General features: G+C 42.4%; 1 protein-coding gene and 1 long non-coding RNA gene across 4 annotated transcripts; one reads left to right on the forward strand and one right to left on the reverse strand.

Annotated features, from left to right (window-relative positions):
• The first annotated feature begins 920 nt into the window (after positions 1-920).
• On the forward strand, positions 921-13,392 carry capn3a (calpain 3a, (p94)). 3 transcript variants are annotated; one of them, XM_089005040.1, is made up of 22 exons: positions 921-1,320; positions 2,144-2,213; positions 2,572-2,690; positions 2,765-2,898; positions 3,053-3,221; positions 4,035-4,118; positions 4,205-4,299; positions 4,389-4,466; positions 5,061-5,221; positions 5,406-5,575; positions 6,120-6,131; positions 6,214-6,422; positions 6,659-6,739; positions 7,139-7,175; positions 7,358-7,435; positions 8,572-8,633; positions 8,857-8,941; positions 10,988-11,056; positions 11,136-11,214; positions 11,354-11,470; positions 13,072-13,130; positions 13,249-13,392. In XM_089005040.1, the coding sequence occupies exons 1-22, from the start codon at positions 1,069-1,071 to the stop codon at positions 13,273-13,275; spliced, it is 2,247 nt and encodes a 748-aa protein (XP_088861166.1). In that variant the 5' UTR covers positions 921-1,068; the 3' UTR covers positions 13,276-13,392. The 3 variants fall into 3 exon arrangements, with proteins under 3 accessions (XP_088861166.1, XP_088861167.1, XP_088861168.1); XM_089005041.1 differs by lacking the exon at positions 6,659-6,739 and having other exon boundaries at positions 8,572-8,629; positions 8,868-8,941; positions 11,330-11,470; XM_089005042.1 differs by lacking the exon at positions 6,659-6,739 and having other exon boundaries at positions 8,572-8,629; positions 8,868-8,932.
• On the reverse strand, positions 6,261-12,917 carry LOC148893355 (uncharacterized). Its single transcript, XR_016116065.1, has 3 exons — positions 11,804-12,917; positions 9,081-11,487; positions 6,261-6,400 (listed from the first exon to the last, which is right to left on the reverse strand). It is a non-coding gene; the product is annotated as an uncharacterized LOC148893355 (long non-coding RNA).
• Positions 13,393-13,515: the final 123 nt, after the last annotated feature.

Genomic DNA, 13,515 nt, shown 5'->3' on the forward strand with positions numbered 1-13,515 from the left:
GTTTTCAGACGCTTGTATCCTGGATCTCTTTCTTTCGGTCACGACCTATAGCTCGTGACCATAGATGAGGGTTAGGATGTAGATCGACTGGTAAATTGAGAGTTTCGCCTTTACGCTCAGCTCCTTCTTCACCACGACAGATCGGTACAAAGTCCGCATCACAGTAGACGCCGCACCGATCCGTCTATCAATCGATCGATCCCTCAAACCCTCATTTGTGAACGAGATTCCCAGATACTTAAACTCCTCCACTTGGGACAAGATCTCCTCCCTGACCCAGAGAACTATTGTCTCAGATTTGGAGGTACTGATTCTAATCCCAATCATTTCACATTCGGCTACGAGACGCTCCAGTGAGAGTTGAAGAGCCCCGCTTGAAGGCCCCAACAGTACCACATCATCTGCAAAAAGCTATACTGAAGCCACCAAAACAGAGTCCTTCAATGCCACGGATAGAAATTCTGTCTGTAATCCAAGCCTTTGAGTCAGTCATCACAACAAATTGACTCCTTAAAAATGTGTCCCGTCAGAACATTTTTAGGGATACCTTTTCCCAGTTTTTTTGTCCCTTTCGAAGAAATCTAGCGGTGGAGGATTAACCTACTCCAAAACGGGTTCTTGCTGAGAACGCTGGACTCTGAGCTCCAATTGAGAGGCGCTTGAATGCCTTCTGCTGAGGCAGGGGCATCCAGCGGCCATGCTTTGGATGGCCTCTGACATGGCCCGCTGGCCTTTGTGTCACCCAACAATGACCAACGCGCCATTGTGTGTCGGCCCAATGGTCACCAACGCACACACGTGCACAAAGTATGTGCCATTTCCGTGCATGTATGTTGGCCGAATTGACTTTTTCTGAGCGTTCGGAGGGGGAAGCTGCTTAACCCATCAGGCACTTGGTCTTTGGATTTATGCCAGCGCATCCAGGTTGACAACTTTAGTCCCACTATCGATTTTGGTCCCCAAAAGAACTATTTACAAGCTGACTCACACATATACACATATACACACAAACACACGCACACAGGGCATATCATAGAAGTTGAGCGAGAGAGAGCGTGGGGGGACGAGATGCCCTACAGACCGTCTGGCTTTTTTTGCGACCGGCTCATCCGCGAGCGAGAGCGGCGCGACGGCGAAGGCACCCTTAACAAGCCGCTACGCTTCAACGGCCAGGATTTTATCGCCTTGCGGCAAGAGTACGTCCAGCGAGGTACCCTCTTTGATGACGACTCCTTCCCGGCTAGCATTGAGTCGCTGGGCTTCAAAGAACTTGGACACAAGTCCAATAAAGTCAAGAACATCGTTTGGAAGAGGCCGAAAGTAAGTGGGAGGGATGAAGTATGGATGATTGACGGGTGTGTGTGTGTGTTTGTGTGTGTGAGGAGGGAAATTAATCGTGTGTGTGTTTGTATGACTAGTCTTGTGAGGACCACTCACATTTTATACCACACGTAGTGAGGACATTTTGGCCGGTCCTCAAAAGTTTTTCATTCTAAAGGCTTCTAGAGGGTCTATATATACACATCTGTTAAAGTTTCAGAGATTTTTTTGGTGTGTATTTTCATTTCACTTGGATACACACACGTTTTACTCACTGTGTGTGTTTGTGTGTGTCCGTGTTTAATCAGAATCAGAATCATCTTTATTGCCAAGTATGTAGTGAGTGTAATGAGAGGGGAAAGTTCATACCACAAAAAGTAAAACAATATTTTAACCAAATTCACTACAGGAGTAAGGACTTTGAATGTACCCATTCAGAAACCTCACTCCTGCTGTTATTTCAGTTTGAAGTCCACTTATTATTGCTTTGTTTTTCAAGAAGTTGGTGTGGGAAATGGGGTGGCATTTAGTGTTCAAATGTAACACGAGTTCTTCTCTCAACTTATCAGCAACGGTGGTCCTCACTCCTTATCTGGAGTTATCCGGACCTCACAAAACCATTGAAACAGGAATGTGTGTGTGTGTGTGTGTGTGTCTGTCTGTCTGTGAAAAGTGGTGATAATTAAATGCTAGCGGGTGGTCTCGCTTGCTCATTTTCATCTAATAGTTTGTTGCAGTTGATAAAGTTCGAGCTCAGTTCATTATTTTATTTTATTTTTTTTAACATGGATGAATGTACTTTTCTTTGTTGTTCACCGTGCAGGAAATTAGCGAGAAACCGCAGTTCATTGTGGGCGGGGCCAGTCGCACTGACATCTGCCAGGGGGATCTTGGTGAGTTTTTGTGGACCTTATAGAAAATCGTCATAATCGTGAAGAAACGATTTTGGAGGGTAGAGAAAAAAATGTCAATTAAAACAAATCATTGTTATCATAACGGGACTTAAGGACGTTCCTTCCCTCGACCCCGCCCACCCATTCACATTGCATATGGTCGGTCCCCCCTCCCCCTGCATTGTGGTTACTCTGTCGGAAGGGAATCCAGCCAGCAGCAGTTCTCATTGTTAACCCTGTCAATGAAAGCTTGAAAACCCCAAAATAAACTTGTTGCGTCAGTGAACAACTCACCTAACATGGCGACCCTAGGACTTCAATGACGCGCGTTCAGACCCACCCACCTTTTTATGTCTAGGTGACTGCTGGCTTCTTGCCGCCATCGCCTGCCTCACCCTCAACGAAAAGCTCCTCTACCGGGTGGTTCCTCCAGACCAGAGCTTGACGCAGGACTACGCCGGGATCTTCCACTTCCAGGTTCAGTCATGGAGTTCCCAAAGTTCTGCATTAAGACAAATCCTTAACTTTGATTCACACCCTTTTTACGTTAGTTCTGGCGTTATGGCGACTGGGTGGACGTGGTTATTGATGACCGCATCCCTACTGTAAACAACCAGCTGGTGTTCACGAAGTCAGCGGAAAGAAACGAGTTCTGGAGTGCCTTGCTGGAAAAGGCTTATGCAAAGTGAGATGCTGGATTTTTTTTTTCAAATAATTTTGAATCGCCTCGGGAAAAAAAAAATCAGTTTAATATTTTGGTGAGACCATACTTTAATTTTTATGTATAAGTCACACACATTAACGCATGTCCAAAATTGCGACCTTTAACCTTTATCCAGACTGCACGGCTCCTACGAAGCCCTCAAAGGCGGCAACACCACCGAAGCCATGGAGGATTTCACAGGTGGGGTGACCGAATTTTACGAGATGAAGGAAGCCCCCAAAGACCTTTACAAAATCATGAAGAAGGCTCTGGAGAGAGGTTCCCTCATGGGATGCTCCATTGACGTGAGTTTTTCGTATTGCGGCCAGTCATAAAACATAATTCAACCGAGAAGTAATCAGATTAGCTTCAGGGAATAGTCCTGCTCGCCCCCAACCTTACAGCAGGGACCTATCAAAGCAGAGGTCTGGCACTGCCACCTCGTTCCATGAGGGATATATACAGTATATAGGAAACTGGCCCAAAAAAAACAAAAATTCCTTGAGTTTTGAAAGGTGCTTATAAATTAAATGTATTATTATTATGTATTTAGTTATTTAAGTAGTGACATTCAGTGTATTAGCTGACTAGCTATCTAGCTAGCTATCTATTCGCTATACAGGTAACATCCGACTTACGACGAGTTCCGTTCCGACCAAACGGTCGTAAGTCGAAATGGTCATAAGTCGAAATCCATTCAAAATGTTGAATAGAGACTCGGAGGCTAAATGACTCGCAACCACCCCCTCTTAAAATGTTAAAAATAGGGTCTGGAGGCCATGGTCGTAAGTACGGGTAGTCGTAAGTCCATGTTACCTGTATAGCTATCTAAATGGCTAGCTATCTCGCTAGCTATCTGTTTTGGCTATCTATTAGCTATATTCTAGCTAGCGAGCTAAGCATTCTGTGTCTTTAATAGTGACATTCAGTGTATTAGCTAAGTAACTATCCATCTCGCTAGCATTATTGTGTGAATTATTATGATTATTTTTGTCATGCTTTGAGTAGGAGGAAGAGAGTCAGCCATCTTCTTTGGGATTGATTTTGGGAAAACCAATTTAACGGCGGGTATTTTTCATGATCAAGAGACATATTTTGGCTATATTTCCATCCCACAGTCCCTGGTCCCTGCTCGCTTCGAGACCCGGACCACCACGGGCCTAGTGAAGGGCCACGCTTACTCGGTGACAGCGGTGGAGGAGGTAAAAAAGACGGGCAGCAAAAATACATTTTTGATTAGGAAAATGAATTATAAAATTATTTATTTTCGAATTTTTGTCTTGGACAGTGTCAGACCTCGCAGCACAGAGAGGCCAAAGTGCACCTCGTCCGTCTGAGGAACCCTTGGGGCCAGGTGGAGTGGAATGGACCCTGGAGTGACAAGTCAGGATCCCTCCCGGATGATAAATTTTCGTCCCCAGTGATTATTTGGTACTTTTAAATTTCGGTTGTCTGTTCCCATTTTTTTTTAGCTCAAAGGAGTGGGCCGCACTTGCCAAGGCTGAGAAGAAGAAGCTACAACACAAGAGCATAGAAGATGGAGAGTTCTGGTAAGGTGGTGCGAGATAAGATCAATATTTATTTAAAAAATATATTCTACTATCTTTGTTACTGCTTTATTTCCTGTATATGATAGTTGTCCATGTTAAGCGCTTTGTTACATATTCAGCTGTTGTTAAATCGCTATATAAATCAATATGTACAGTATTGTATTGTATATATATTATAAAAATATAGTTTTTCTCTTGAAATAAAACAAACAAACATTTTGATTGCAGTTTTATAGGAATTAGGATTTAATTAGGATTTAATTTGAACATTTCATTAGATTTTTTCCCTATTTTTCACCCCAAAATTGAAATAAATATTCTTTTCTGGACTATAGTGTTTTTCCCTTAGCTAAATCTGAATTTCTTCTTGAAAAAAATACCTTTAAAAATAAATAAACACACACATAAACAAATAAATTAACAAATAAACAGAAATAAACAAACTAAAAACTAATAAATAAATAATCATTTTCTTGATTGGGAAAGCAGACAGGCTTGCATCACTGTTTGGTTCATCAATCAGTCAGAAGCATCCTTAAAATCCTGATTTCCCCCAATCTGGTACCTAATCCACTCATATTCCCCCTTCTCCAGGATGTCCTTTGAAGACTTCAAGAAGAACTACACAAAGATCGAGATCTGCAACCTTACCCCTGATGCCCTGGAGGACGACAAGATCCACAAATGGACCGTCTCCGTAAACGAGGGCCGCTGGGTTCGAGGCTGTTCGGCTGGAGGCTGCAGAAACTACCCCGGTAAGAGACCCAAGGAACTGTGATCCCGATTTACTAAGATTCCAAATAACGGATGCCATCACACGTGACTGGAGTAGATAGCTGAGAACAGGAGCCGTCACAGGAACCTGGTTTGACTACCTAGGTCTGGATAAGTGGCAGATGCCGGTTTTGAACCACAGGGTTCTTATTTTCGATCCCGCAGAGACTTTCTGGACCAACCCTCAGTACCGCCTTCGCCTGCTTGAAGAGGACGACGACCCGGAGGACAGTGAGGTTGGATGCACCTTCGTTGTGGCTCTAATGCAGAAGAACAGACGGAAAGAGCGCAGGATGGGTGCTAACCTGTTCACCATTGGCTTTGCCATCTATGAGGTTCGTAAGACGGCTTCCATTTTGGATAGTCACATTAAAGTTATAGACTAGAACAGTGGTTCTCAACCTGGGTTCGATCGAACCCAAGGGGTTCAGTGAGTCGGTTCGATTGAACCCTAGGGGTTCGGTGGATCCTCCGCCACAGAGGTCCACCCCTCAGTCTCGTCTGCAGTTAGTAGTCATTGGAAGAAGGGTTCGGTGAATGAGCCTATGAAACTGGTAGGGTTTGGTGCCTCCAACAAGATTAAGAACCACTGGACTAGACCTTCAGACCATTCCCCAAAACCACAAAATAAACAAACATCAAGCGTGTCCTCTGCTCTAAAATATATGGTACTTCAGCTAGCATCTTTTTGTTAACCTCCATGTTTGAGCCGTAAAAACAAAATGATCTGGAAGTCAAAATAACACGACAGACAGTGTGAACTATGAATTCAAGAAGAGGTACCAAACCTCTTGAATTATTACCAAAGAACCAGAGGAGCTCCCATTTCCAATCGGAAAGACATCCTCATTGCTAACCATCTCCTCTGTCTGTCCACAGGTCCCAAAGGAGGTAAGTTCAAGATCCGATCCACGAGGTGAGTCCTTCTCTTTTGTCCGGGGATCCCTGCTGAATGTCCCTCACCCTTTTCCAGATGCACGGTAACAAGCAGCACATGCCCAAGGACTTCTTCCTGGTCAGTTCATCAAGAGCGCGCTGCAAGTCCTACATCAACCTGCGCGAGGTCAGCCAACGCTTCCGACTGAGTCCGGGAGAGTACGTCATCGTACCGTCCACGTACGAGCCTCACCAGGAAGGCGAGTTCATCCTACGGGTTTTCTCTGAAAAGAGGAACACCTCAGAGTGAGTGGTCGCCGTTTTACGGATTCTTCTTGGGGGAGAGCTAGCCACTCATTTGTGATCTTAGAGGACTTTAGCTAGCAGCGATTGCAATGAGAGTGACTCCCATACCCCAAATTTGGAGTTGAAATACAAAAGTGGGTCTGTGACTGGGGTGTCATGGTCGGTGGGATGGGTGAGGTGGGGTTTAGGGGTACACTGCCAAGAACGAACCATTTTAATGGAGATTTGATTTATAGAACTGGAAGAAAGCGGTCCCAGTTCGAGGCTGTTATGGAATCTTTTTTAAGACAAGCCAATCCCGGCCGGGGCGATCTGCGGTAAACGTTCAAAATTATCTTCAGTGAACCACTGCCGACCGACCATCACCGGACCTGTTCCACTGTCCTACCGCGGGCCAGATGCCGGCTGATGGACCATGGGAGTCCGCACAGGAATCCGTTCTCCAAATGGGATACTCACACATGCTACATGCTACTACTGATGATTATAACTAGCGACGGGCATGATATTGAATGAAGGAACTATCGATGAATGGAGTATGCTACGGGAAGTTCTTCACTTTGTTGATTCTTTTGTGAAAATGTATGACGTCAAACGCCCGTCGCTAATTATATCAGCAGTATGGCTAAAATAGTTTTTTCTTAGAGCACGGTATCAAGCGACAATCTGTAATTCTTGCTGTTGTTAGTAATTGTGGTGACCATTTCTTCTCTTAGGGAGATTGAGAACAGAATTGAGGCCGACCATCCCGTGGTGAGTCCCCACAATGTATTTATTTTTATTTTGATTGTTATTGTCACACAGGCCTTGGCGTGTTTGTTACTCTGCATTGTAGCTTACAATGGCAAATCTTATGACTACATTTTAATGAAACTAATATCTCACTACGGTGGTCCGGGTACCCCTTATATCCATCTCCATCCTTACATCACCAGCCAGAGCCAACTTCAGCGGAGGAGGAGAACGAAGAAGATCAGCAGTTTCGGACCATATTTCAAGAATTGGCTGGCGACGTGAGTACAGACCACCAGAGGTTTCAAAAATACTTGCAAATCTGTACTTAAGTGTGCTTTGCCATTTTGAAACTGCTAGAAAGATATTAACATAGCTTCGCTTCACTAATCCCTTCCACACCCATCGAGTTTCAACAAAATAGCAGCCCGAGCTAGCCAAGCTAGCAGAATATGCTATGTTAGTAGGATGACTCTGGAGTGTTACTAGAGATTTGAACATGTCGCAAGCAATATAGCAGCCCGAGAAATACTAAACTAGCATTAAATGTTAAGCCAGATGTTAGAACATGCTATGTTAGTAGGATGACTCGGGTTGGAGTGTTACTAGAGATTTGAACATAGCTTCGCTTCAATAATACCTTCCACCTCCGTCAAGTTTCAACAAAATAGTAGCCCGAGAAATACTAAACTAGCATTAAATGTGCAAGCTAGCAGATGTTAGCCGAACATGCTATGTTAGTAGGATGACTCGGGTTGGAGTGTTACTAGAGATTTGAACATAGCTTCGCTTCAATAATACCTTCCACCTCCGTCAAGTTTCAACAAAATAGTAGCCCGAGCAATACTAAACTAGCATTAAATGTGCAAGCTAGCAGATGTTAGCCTAACATGCTATGTTAGTAGGATGACTCGGGTTGGAGTGTTACTAGAGATTTGAACATAGCTTCGCTTCAATAATACCTTCCACCTCCGTCAAGTTTCAACAAAATAGTAGCCCGAGAAATACTAAACTAGCATTAAATGTGCAAGCTAGTAGATGTTAGCCGAACATGCTATGTTAGTAGGATGACTCGGGTTGGAGTGTTACTAGAGATTTGAACATAGCTTCGCTTCAATAATACCTTCCACCTCCGTCAAGTTTCAACAAAATAGTAGCCCGAGAAATACTAAACTAGCATTAAATGTGTAAGCTAGCAGATGGTATCTTAATATGCTATGTTAGTAGCATGATTCGCGGTGGAGTGTCACAATAACACTAAATGGCACAAGCTCTTCCATTCATTTTAAAATTTTATCTTAGCGCCAACGTACCACTACATGGCGCGCAAGCAAATTTTTACATTACTTCCCTTCACTGCAAATCGTGATAAAATGGAGTCTAACATCTGCGAAATCTGTGACTTTCCCTCTTTCAGGACATGGAGGTCACGGCCAACGAGCTGAGAAAGGTTCTCAACAGGGTCATGAGCAAGCGTGAGTAAATCTGATAACGTTCAATCCAGGTCATTTTGTTTTGTAAAGGCGATCGAAAAATATTTTATCTCGCTGCACGCAAAACGCAGGATTTCTCCATTGTTTTCAGTTCAGGTCAGACGGATTTCAATCACTTTCTACCCAGAAGGAGCTAGGAAGCTAATGTTGACCAACATAATATATTTGATTGTATTTGATTAATGATATTAACAATGATGATGATGATGATGTGCTCCAGACAAGAACTTGAGCGCAGAGGGCTTCAGCCTGGAGAGCTGCAGGAGCATGATAGCTCTGATGGATGTATCCTTCGTATCAAGTGCAAAACAGGGAGCCATCTTGGACGCATTTTTCTTATTTACTTTCTTATCATGAGTATTTATTATTAAAATTATAATTGTAGTTATTATGGTTATAGATAACAAAAACCTATAGTATGTATGGGCCTTACCACCTTGCCCGCTTTCCGCTCCGAAATGGAAGATTTGATCTTCGTCCTTTTTATCTATTCCTTGCTAAACAGTACAGTGATACAGCATGTCCATGTCCTCGCTGTATTCTCAGTAAAATGAAACTGTAAAGTAAAGAAGCGTGGAAAGTAAATTTAGCTTGTAGTAGACGTGCACATTCCACCATGACGTCCCTGATCCACTGCTGAAAAGGATCCTTTGATCCTCTCCTCTTTCATCTAGTACTGCTTCATGTCACAAAGAGGGTGCAGAAAGTGCTGAAGAATGAATGACTGTGTCTTTGTGTTGTTATATTATTTTTATTTATTTTTTTTTACAGGACTAATCGTTGATATATATTAGCTATTTAACTAGCTTGCTATCGATTAGTTATCTATTAGCTAGCTAGATAACTTTATCTCTATTTGAGTTGTGGCAGCCGCTGATCACCTGCAGAAAAAAAATATCCTGTGACTGTAAAGTGTCCTTGAGAGTTTTGAAAGGCGCTTATAAATGAAATGTATTATTATTCAGTTGTGCTATGGCTGAATCAATTCACAGATGCGAGTTTGGTGTGATGTACTACACGTCCACTAGAGGGTGCCCTTAGCCAGGAAATAACTTGCGATTTGAAGAAAATTAAATTGTTCGATTTTTTTTAGGAACATGTGGATTCATGATAACCACGTAAAATTGCAATATTATTTGCCTTTTTTTGCTAGCTTCGGCGCTGTGCAACCTTATGTCCATCTATTCTTGAAAAGTCTGTCTTGAAAATGGCTTGAACAGTATATCTGCAACTCAATCCATTTTTTTGTCCTCTTGGATTGACAAAACAGCTATTAAATCGACATAACCAAATATTTGCTTATGCAGCTCGCTACAGATACAGTGTGCTAGCTTTGGCCAGTATGCTCTTAGCACTAGCGGCTAGTGATACTATGATTTGCTTGTGACTAGCCAATCATGTGACTAGGTAATCATAGTTTGCGAAAACTCTGCCGTTTCCACCACCTTCGAGCAGGCCTTGGGTGGCCTTCTCGAACTCCGATTGGTTAAAGCACAGGTGTCAAAGTCAAGGCCCGCGGGCCAAATCCGGCCCGCCACATCGTTTTTTTCGGCCCGCGAAAGCAAATCAAACTTGTTAAATTCCATGATGATTGCTAAAATCTGAGCCAAAATTTCATATTTTTGGATGTCAACCACAATAAAAGTCATTATTCTTGACTTCAGATTTGAAAACGAGTTATTCATTAATTTGCTGTGTGCTCTATATGTAATATTTGAAGGGATTTAAACATTCTAATGGGTTCCCCAAATTCATAACGGCCCTCGAGAGGAAACCATAACTACAATGTGGCCCGCTGCAAAAAATGACTTTGACACCCCTGGGTTAAAGCAACAGTTTCATTAACGCTTATTTTATGCTCAGGGCCTACAGAACTAATTGTGAATGCGTCCAGGTAGATTTCTGACTCTGGTAACAAATGATGGCTGAAATGTGATTGGTTAAATTCTTAAATACGAAAACACACATCAGGAAGCAGCGCAACAGTAGAAAGACTAGTTTGAATTACAGTAAAGTCTCGTTATATCGATATTCAAGGGAGTCCGAAAAAATATCGATATAACCGGGACTATCGATATATCCGACCCTGTTTGCATGTAATTTTCTCCGTGCGTGCAAAGAAATAGTATCGATAAAACCGGGACTATCGATATATCCGATATCGATATTACGAGACTTTACTGTATTTAATAAAAAAAAACACGGAGAAAGTATAATTCACATTAGTCTGTGATTGAGATATTTTTAGGCCTGCAGAGAAGGCCTTGCAGGCCCTAACTGACAGCTACTGCTATTTACATTTTTTTAACGAAATGTTAGGTCTTAACTGTCTGGACTCAGATCGACGGAACAAGCCGCCTCAATTTTCAGGAGTTCCGCCATCTTTGGAATAAAATTAAACAATGGCAGGTCAGCAAATGCCGTAATGTCCTCTACGTTTTTTTTTTTTTCTTCTTCCAGACTCAAATTTTCACTCACTCTCTTTCAGGAAATCTTTAAGCACTATAACCCCGACCCGTCGGGCAGCATCAACAGCTACGAGATGAGAAACGCTGTCAACGATGCAGGTATTGGAAGTCACCTACCTTGATCGCCTTTATGGCCGACGTCGCCTTCACCGTCCCCCAATGTGAAAAAGTTCATAAACTCACCCTTCTTGTGAATTTTCTTGTCACTGTGTAGTCATGTGTCTTGTGTCCTGCTCAGGCTTCCGCCTCAACAACCAGCTTTATGACATCATCACCATGCGCTACGCCAACGAGAGCATGAATATCGACTTCGATAGTTTCATCAGTTGCCTGGTCCGCCTCGAGGCCATGTTCAGTAAGTGTCGTGTCATTCTGGAAGTAAAATGGAGGAGGATATTCAGGAAGTTATCCGTTTCCTGTAAATAGGAGATACAGTGATACCTCGGCTTATGAACTTAATTTGTTCCCAGACAGGGTGTGTAAGGCAAAGTGTGTATCCCAAAAATTAATTTCCCATAGGAAACCATTAAAATGAGAAGAATCTGTTCCCAGATCCCCAGAAAACATCATTTTCTACTTTCTAATTGTCCAAGCCTTAAAACTACACCTTATTTAATGTATAATAAATGTGCTATGGTATTATAATTAAAGACATAAACTGTACAGTATAATAAAGTCATTTTTTTACCTTTGTGATGGTCATTGATGGCTTGATGGAATGGAGTGGCCGGTTTCATCAGCATAAAACACTTGATGAGGAACATAGTCTTCTTCTTTCACCATCTTGAGGAATGATCCCATGGAGGTGCTTTCTCTGCTATAATTTTATCTAGTTCCTCACCAATTGTGTTCTGTTTAGCTGGGTTGATAGCTTTTCGCATCAAGTGCGGGTTATTTGTGGAGCCTGATTGATGGGATATTTTAACCTTGCAGTCTACACTGTGACTTTGAACTATCAAAGTTGAAACGAGTCCAAATTTCACTGTTTTCCATCCATTTTCTCATTCTCTCTCTCTGTCTGTGTGAACTTGGGTTTGAATGGTTGTTTATCTCAATATGTGCCCAGCAATAGACTGGCGACCAGTTCTGGGTATAGTCCACCTTTTGCCCTAAATCAGAAAGGATAGGCTCCCATGACCAATTTATGATAATGGGTGTTAAATGGACGAACGTATTCGTGGATAACGTTTTTGAGCAAATATCTACTTTTCGATCAACCAACCTCTGCGATCATGATTGTGATGAACCACTGCCACATTCCCACAGAACCTGCCCTGATGAGTAACAGCCATAACACCCCTGAACTGAACGTGGGAAGAAAAATAAATCGAACACCAAAGCTTGCGAATTTGTAAAAAACGAATCACCAATAAAAGAAATGGATTGTTATTACTTCCCACCTTCGTCCGGAGACCTGGCGAGGTGTCATTTGAGGCACTTTTGAAACGTGTTAACCACCATAGCTCACGTGTACCATTTTAAAATGATTCTCCCGACACTTCATATTCCATTTTTTTGTCGGTACCGTCGGCTAATTATATATTAAACTAAATTCGAACGATAATAAATAAAAACAAAAGATATAGTGCAAAAAGTTGTGTTGACAAGGTGCCAATGCAGACAACTGATTGCTAACAACTTCCGGGATGCGCCACCGTCGGTTAAAGGTGTCCACCTTTTTGAAATCTTTGTTTACTTTATTGAATAATTTAGTAAAACAGAGAGTGATAAGATAATAAGGTCGCAGTGTGTATTAAACAAAAAACATCGTATTTGTAACACGTTCTTGTACACAAATAATGTTTTTTGGGGCGCTACACCCCTCGCGATTAACTAACTTGAGCCAGTCCGCAAAAAAACTGCATCGCGAACCACGTTTCGGGCACCCTTATTTTATTGTCTTCATTTATTTATTTATCTATTTATTTATTTGTTTATTTATTGTCTTTTCGAAAGGGGCTTTTCAAGCGTTCGATCAAGATGGCGATGGGACAATCCGACTCAGTGTGCTGGAGGTAATTACAACACTTGACATACTAATTTGATGTGTATTCAATCAAAAACAGGAAAGCATATTTTTTACCGAGTTGTGACTCACAAAAGTGCAAATATCAACTGATGTCATCCTTGCAGTGGCTCCAGTTAACCATGTACGCCTAAAGAAAAGTGCCGCAAAAGGGACCAGACCTGCCAAGACATTACCTCATTACCTCCCATGCCGCTTCTCATCTTCCTCCTCAATTCAGGGCATTTGTATCCATTTTGTGTTTCGTCCTAATTCCATCCCCACCCCACTAAAAGAAATACGTTTAGCACATACAACTTCCTCCTTCTGTGACACAACAGTGACTGTCTTGAGCTCCACGTTGCTGCCGTCTTAATAATACCAGACTCGTGGAT

Source organism: Hippocampus bargibanti, linkage group LG09 (assembly GCF_051943395.1).
Source record: "Hippocampus bargibanti isolate YZ-2025 linkage group LG09, ASM5194339v1, whole genome shotgun sequence".
Taxonomy (NCBI): Eukaryota; Metazoa; Chordata; class Actinopteri; order Syngnathiformes; family Syngnathidae; genus Hippocampus; species Hippocampus bargibanti.

What these genes read in the sequence shown, in the direction of transcription:
- capn3a (XM_089005040.1), top strand. Translation starts at nt 1,069, where the DNA reads ATGCCCTACAGACCGTCTGGCTTTTTTTGCGACCGGCTCATCCGCGAG. An exon ending in AATGGACCCTGGAGTGACAA is followed by an intron (nt 4,300 to 4,388) that starts GTCAGGATCCCT and finishes ATTTTTTTTTAG; the next exon opens with CTCAAAGGAGTGGGCCGCAC. An exon ending in GAAAAGAGGAACACCTCAGA is followed by an intron (nt 6,423 to 6,658) that starts GTGAGTGGTCGC and finishes TTTGATTTATAG; the next exon opens with AACTGGAAGAAAGCGGTCCC.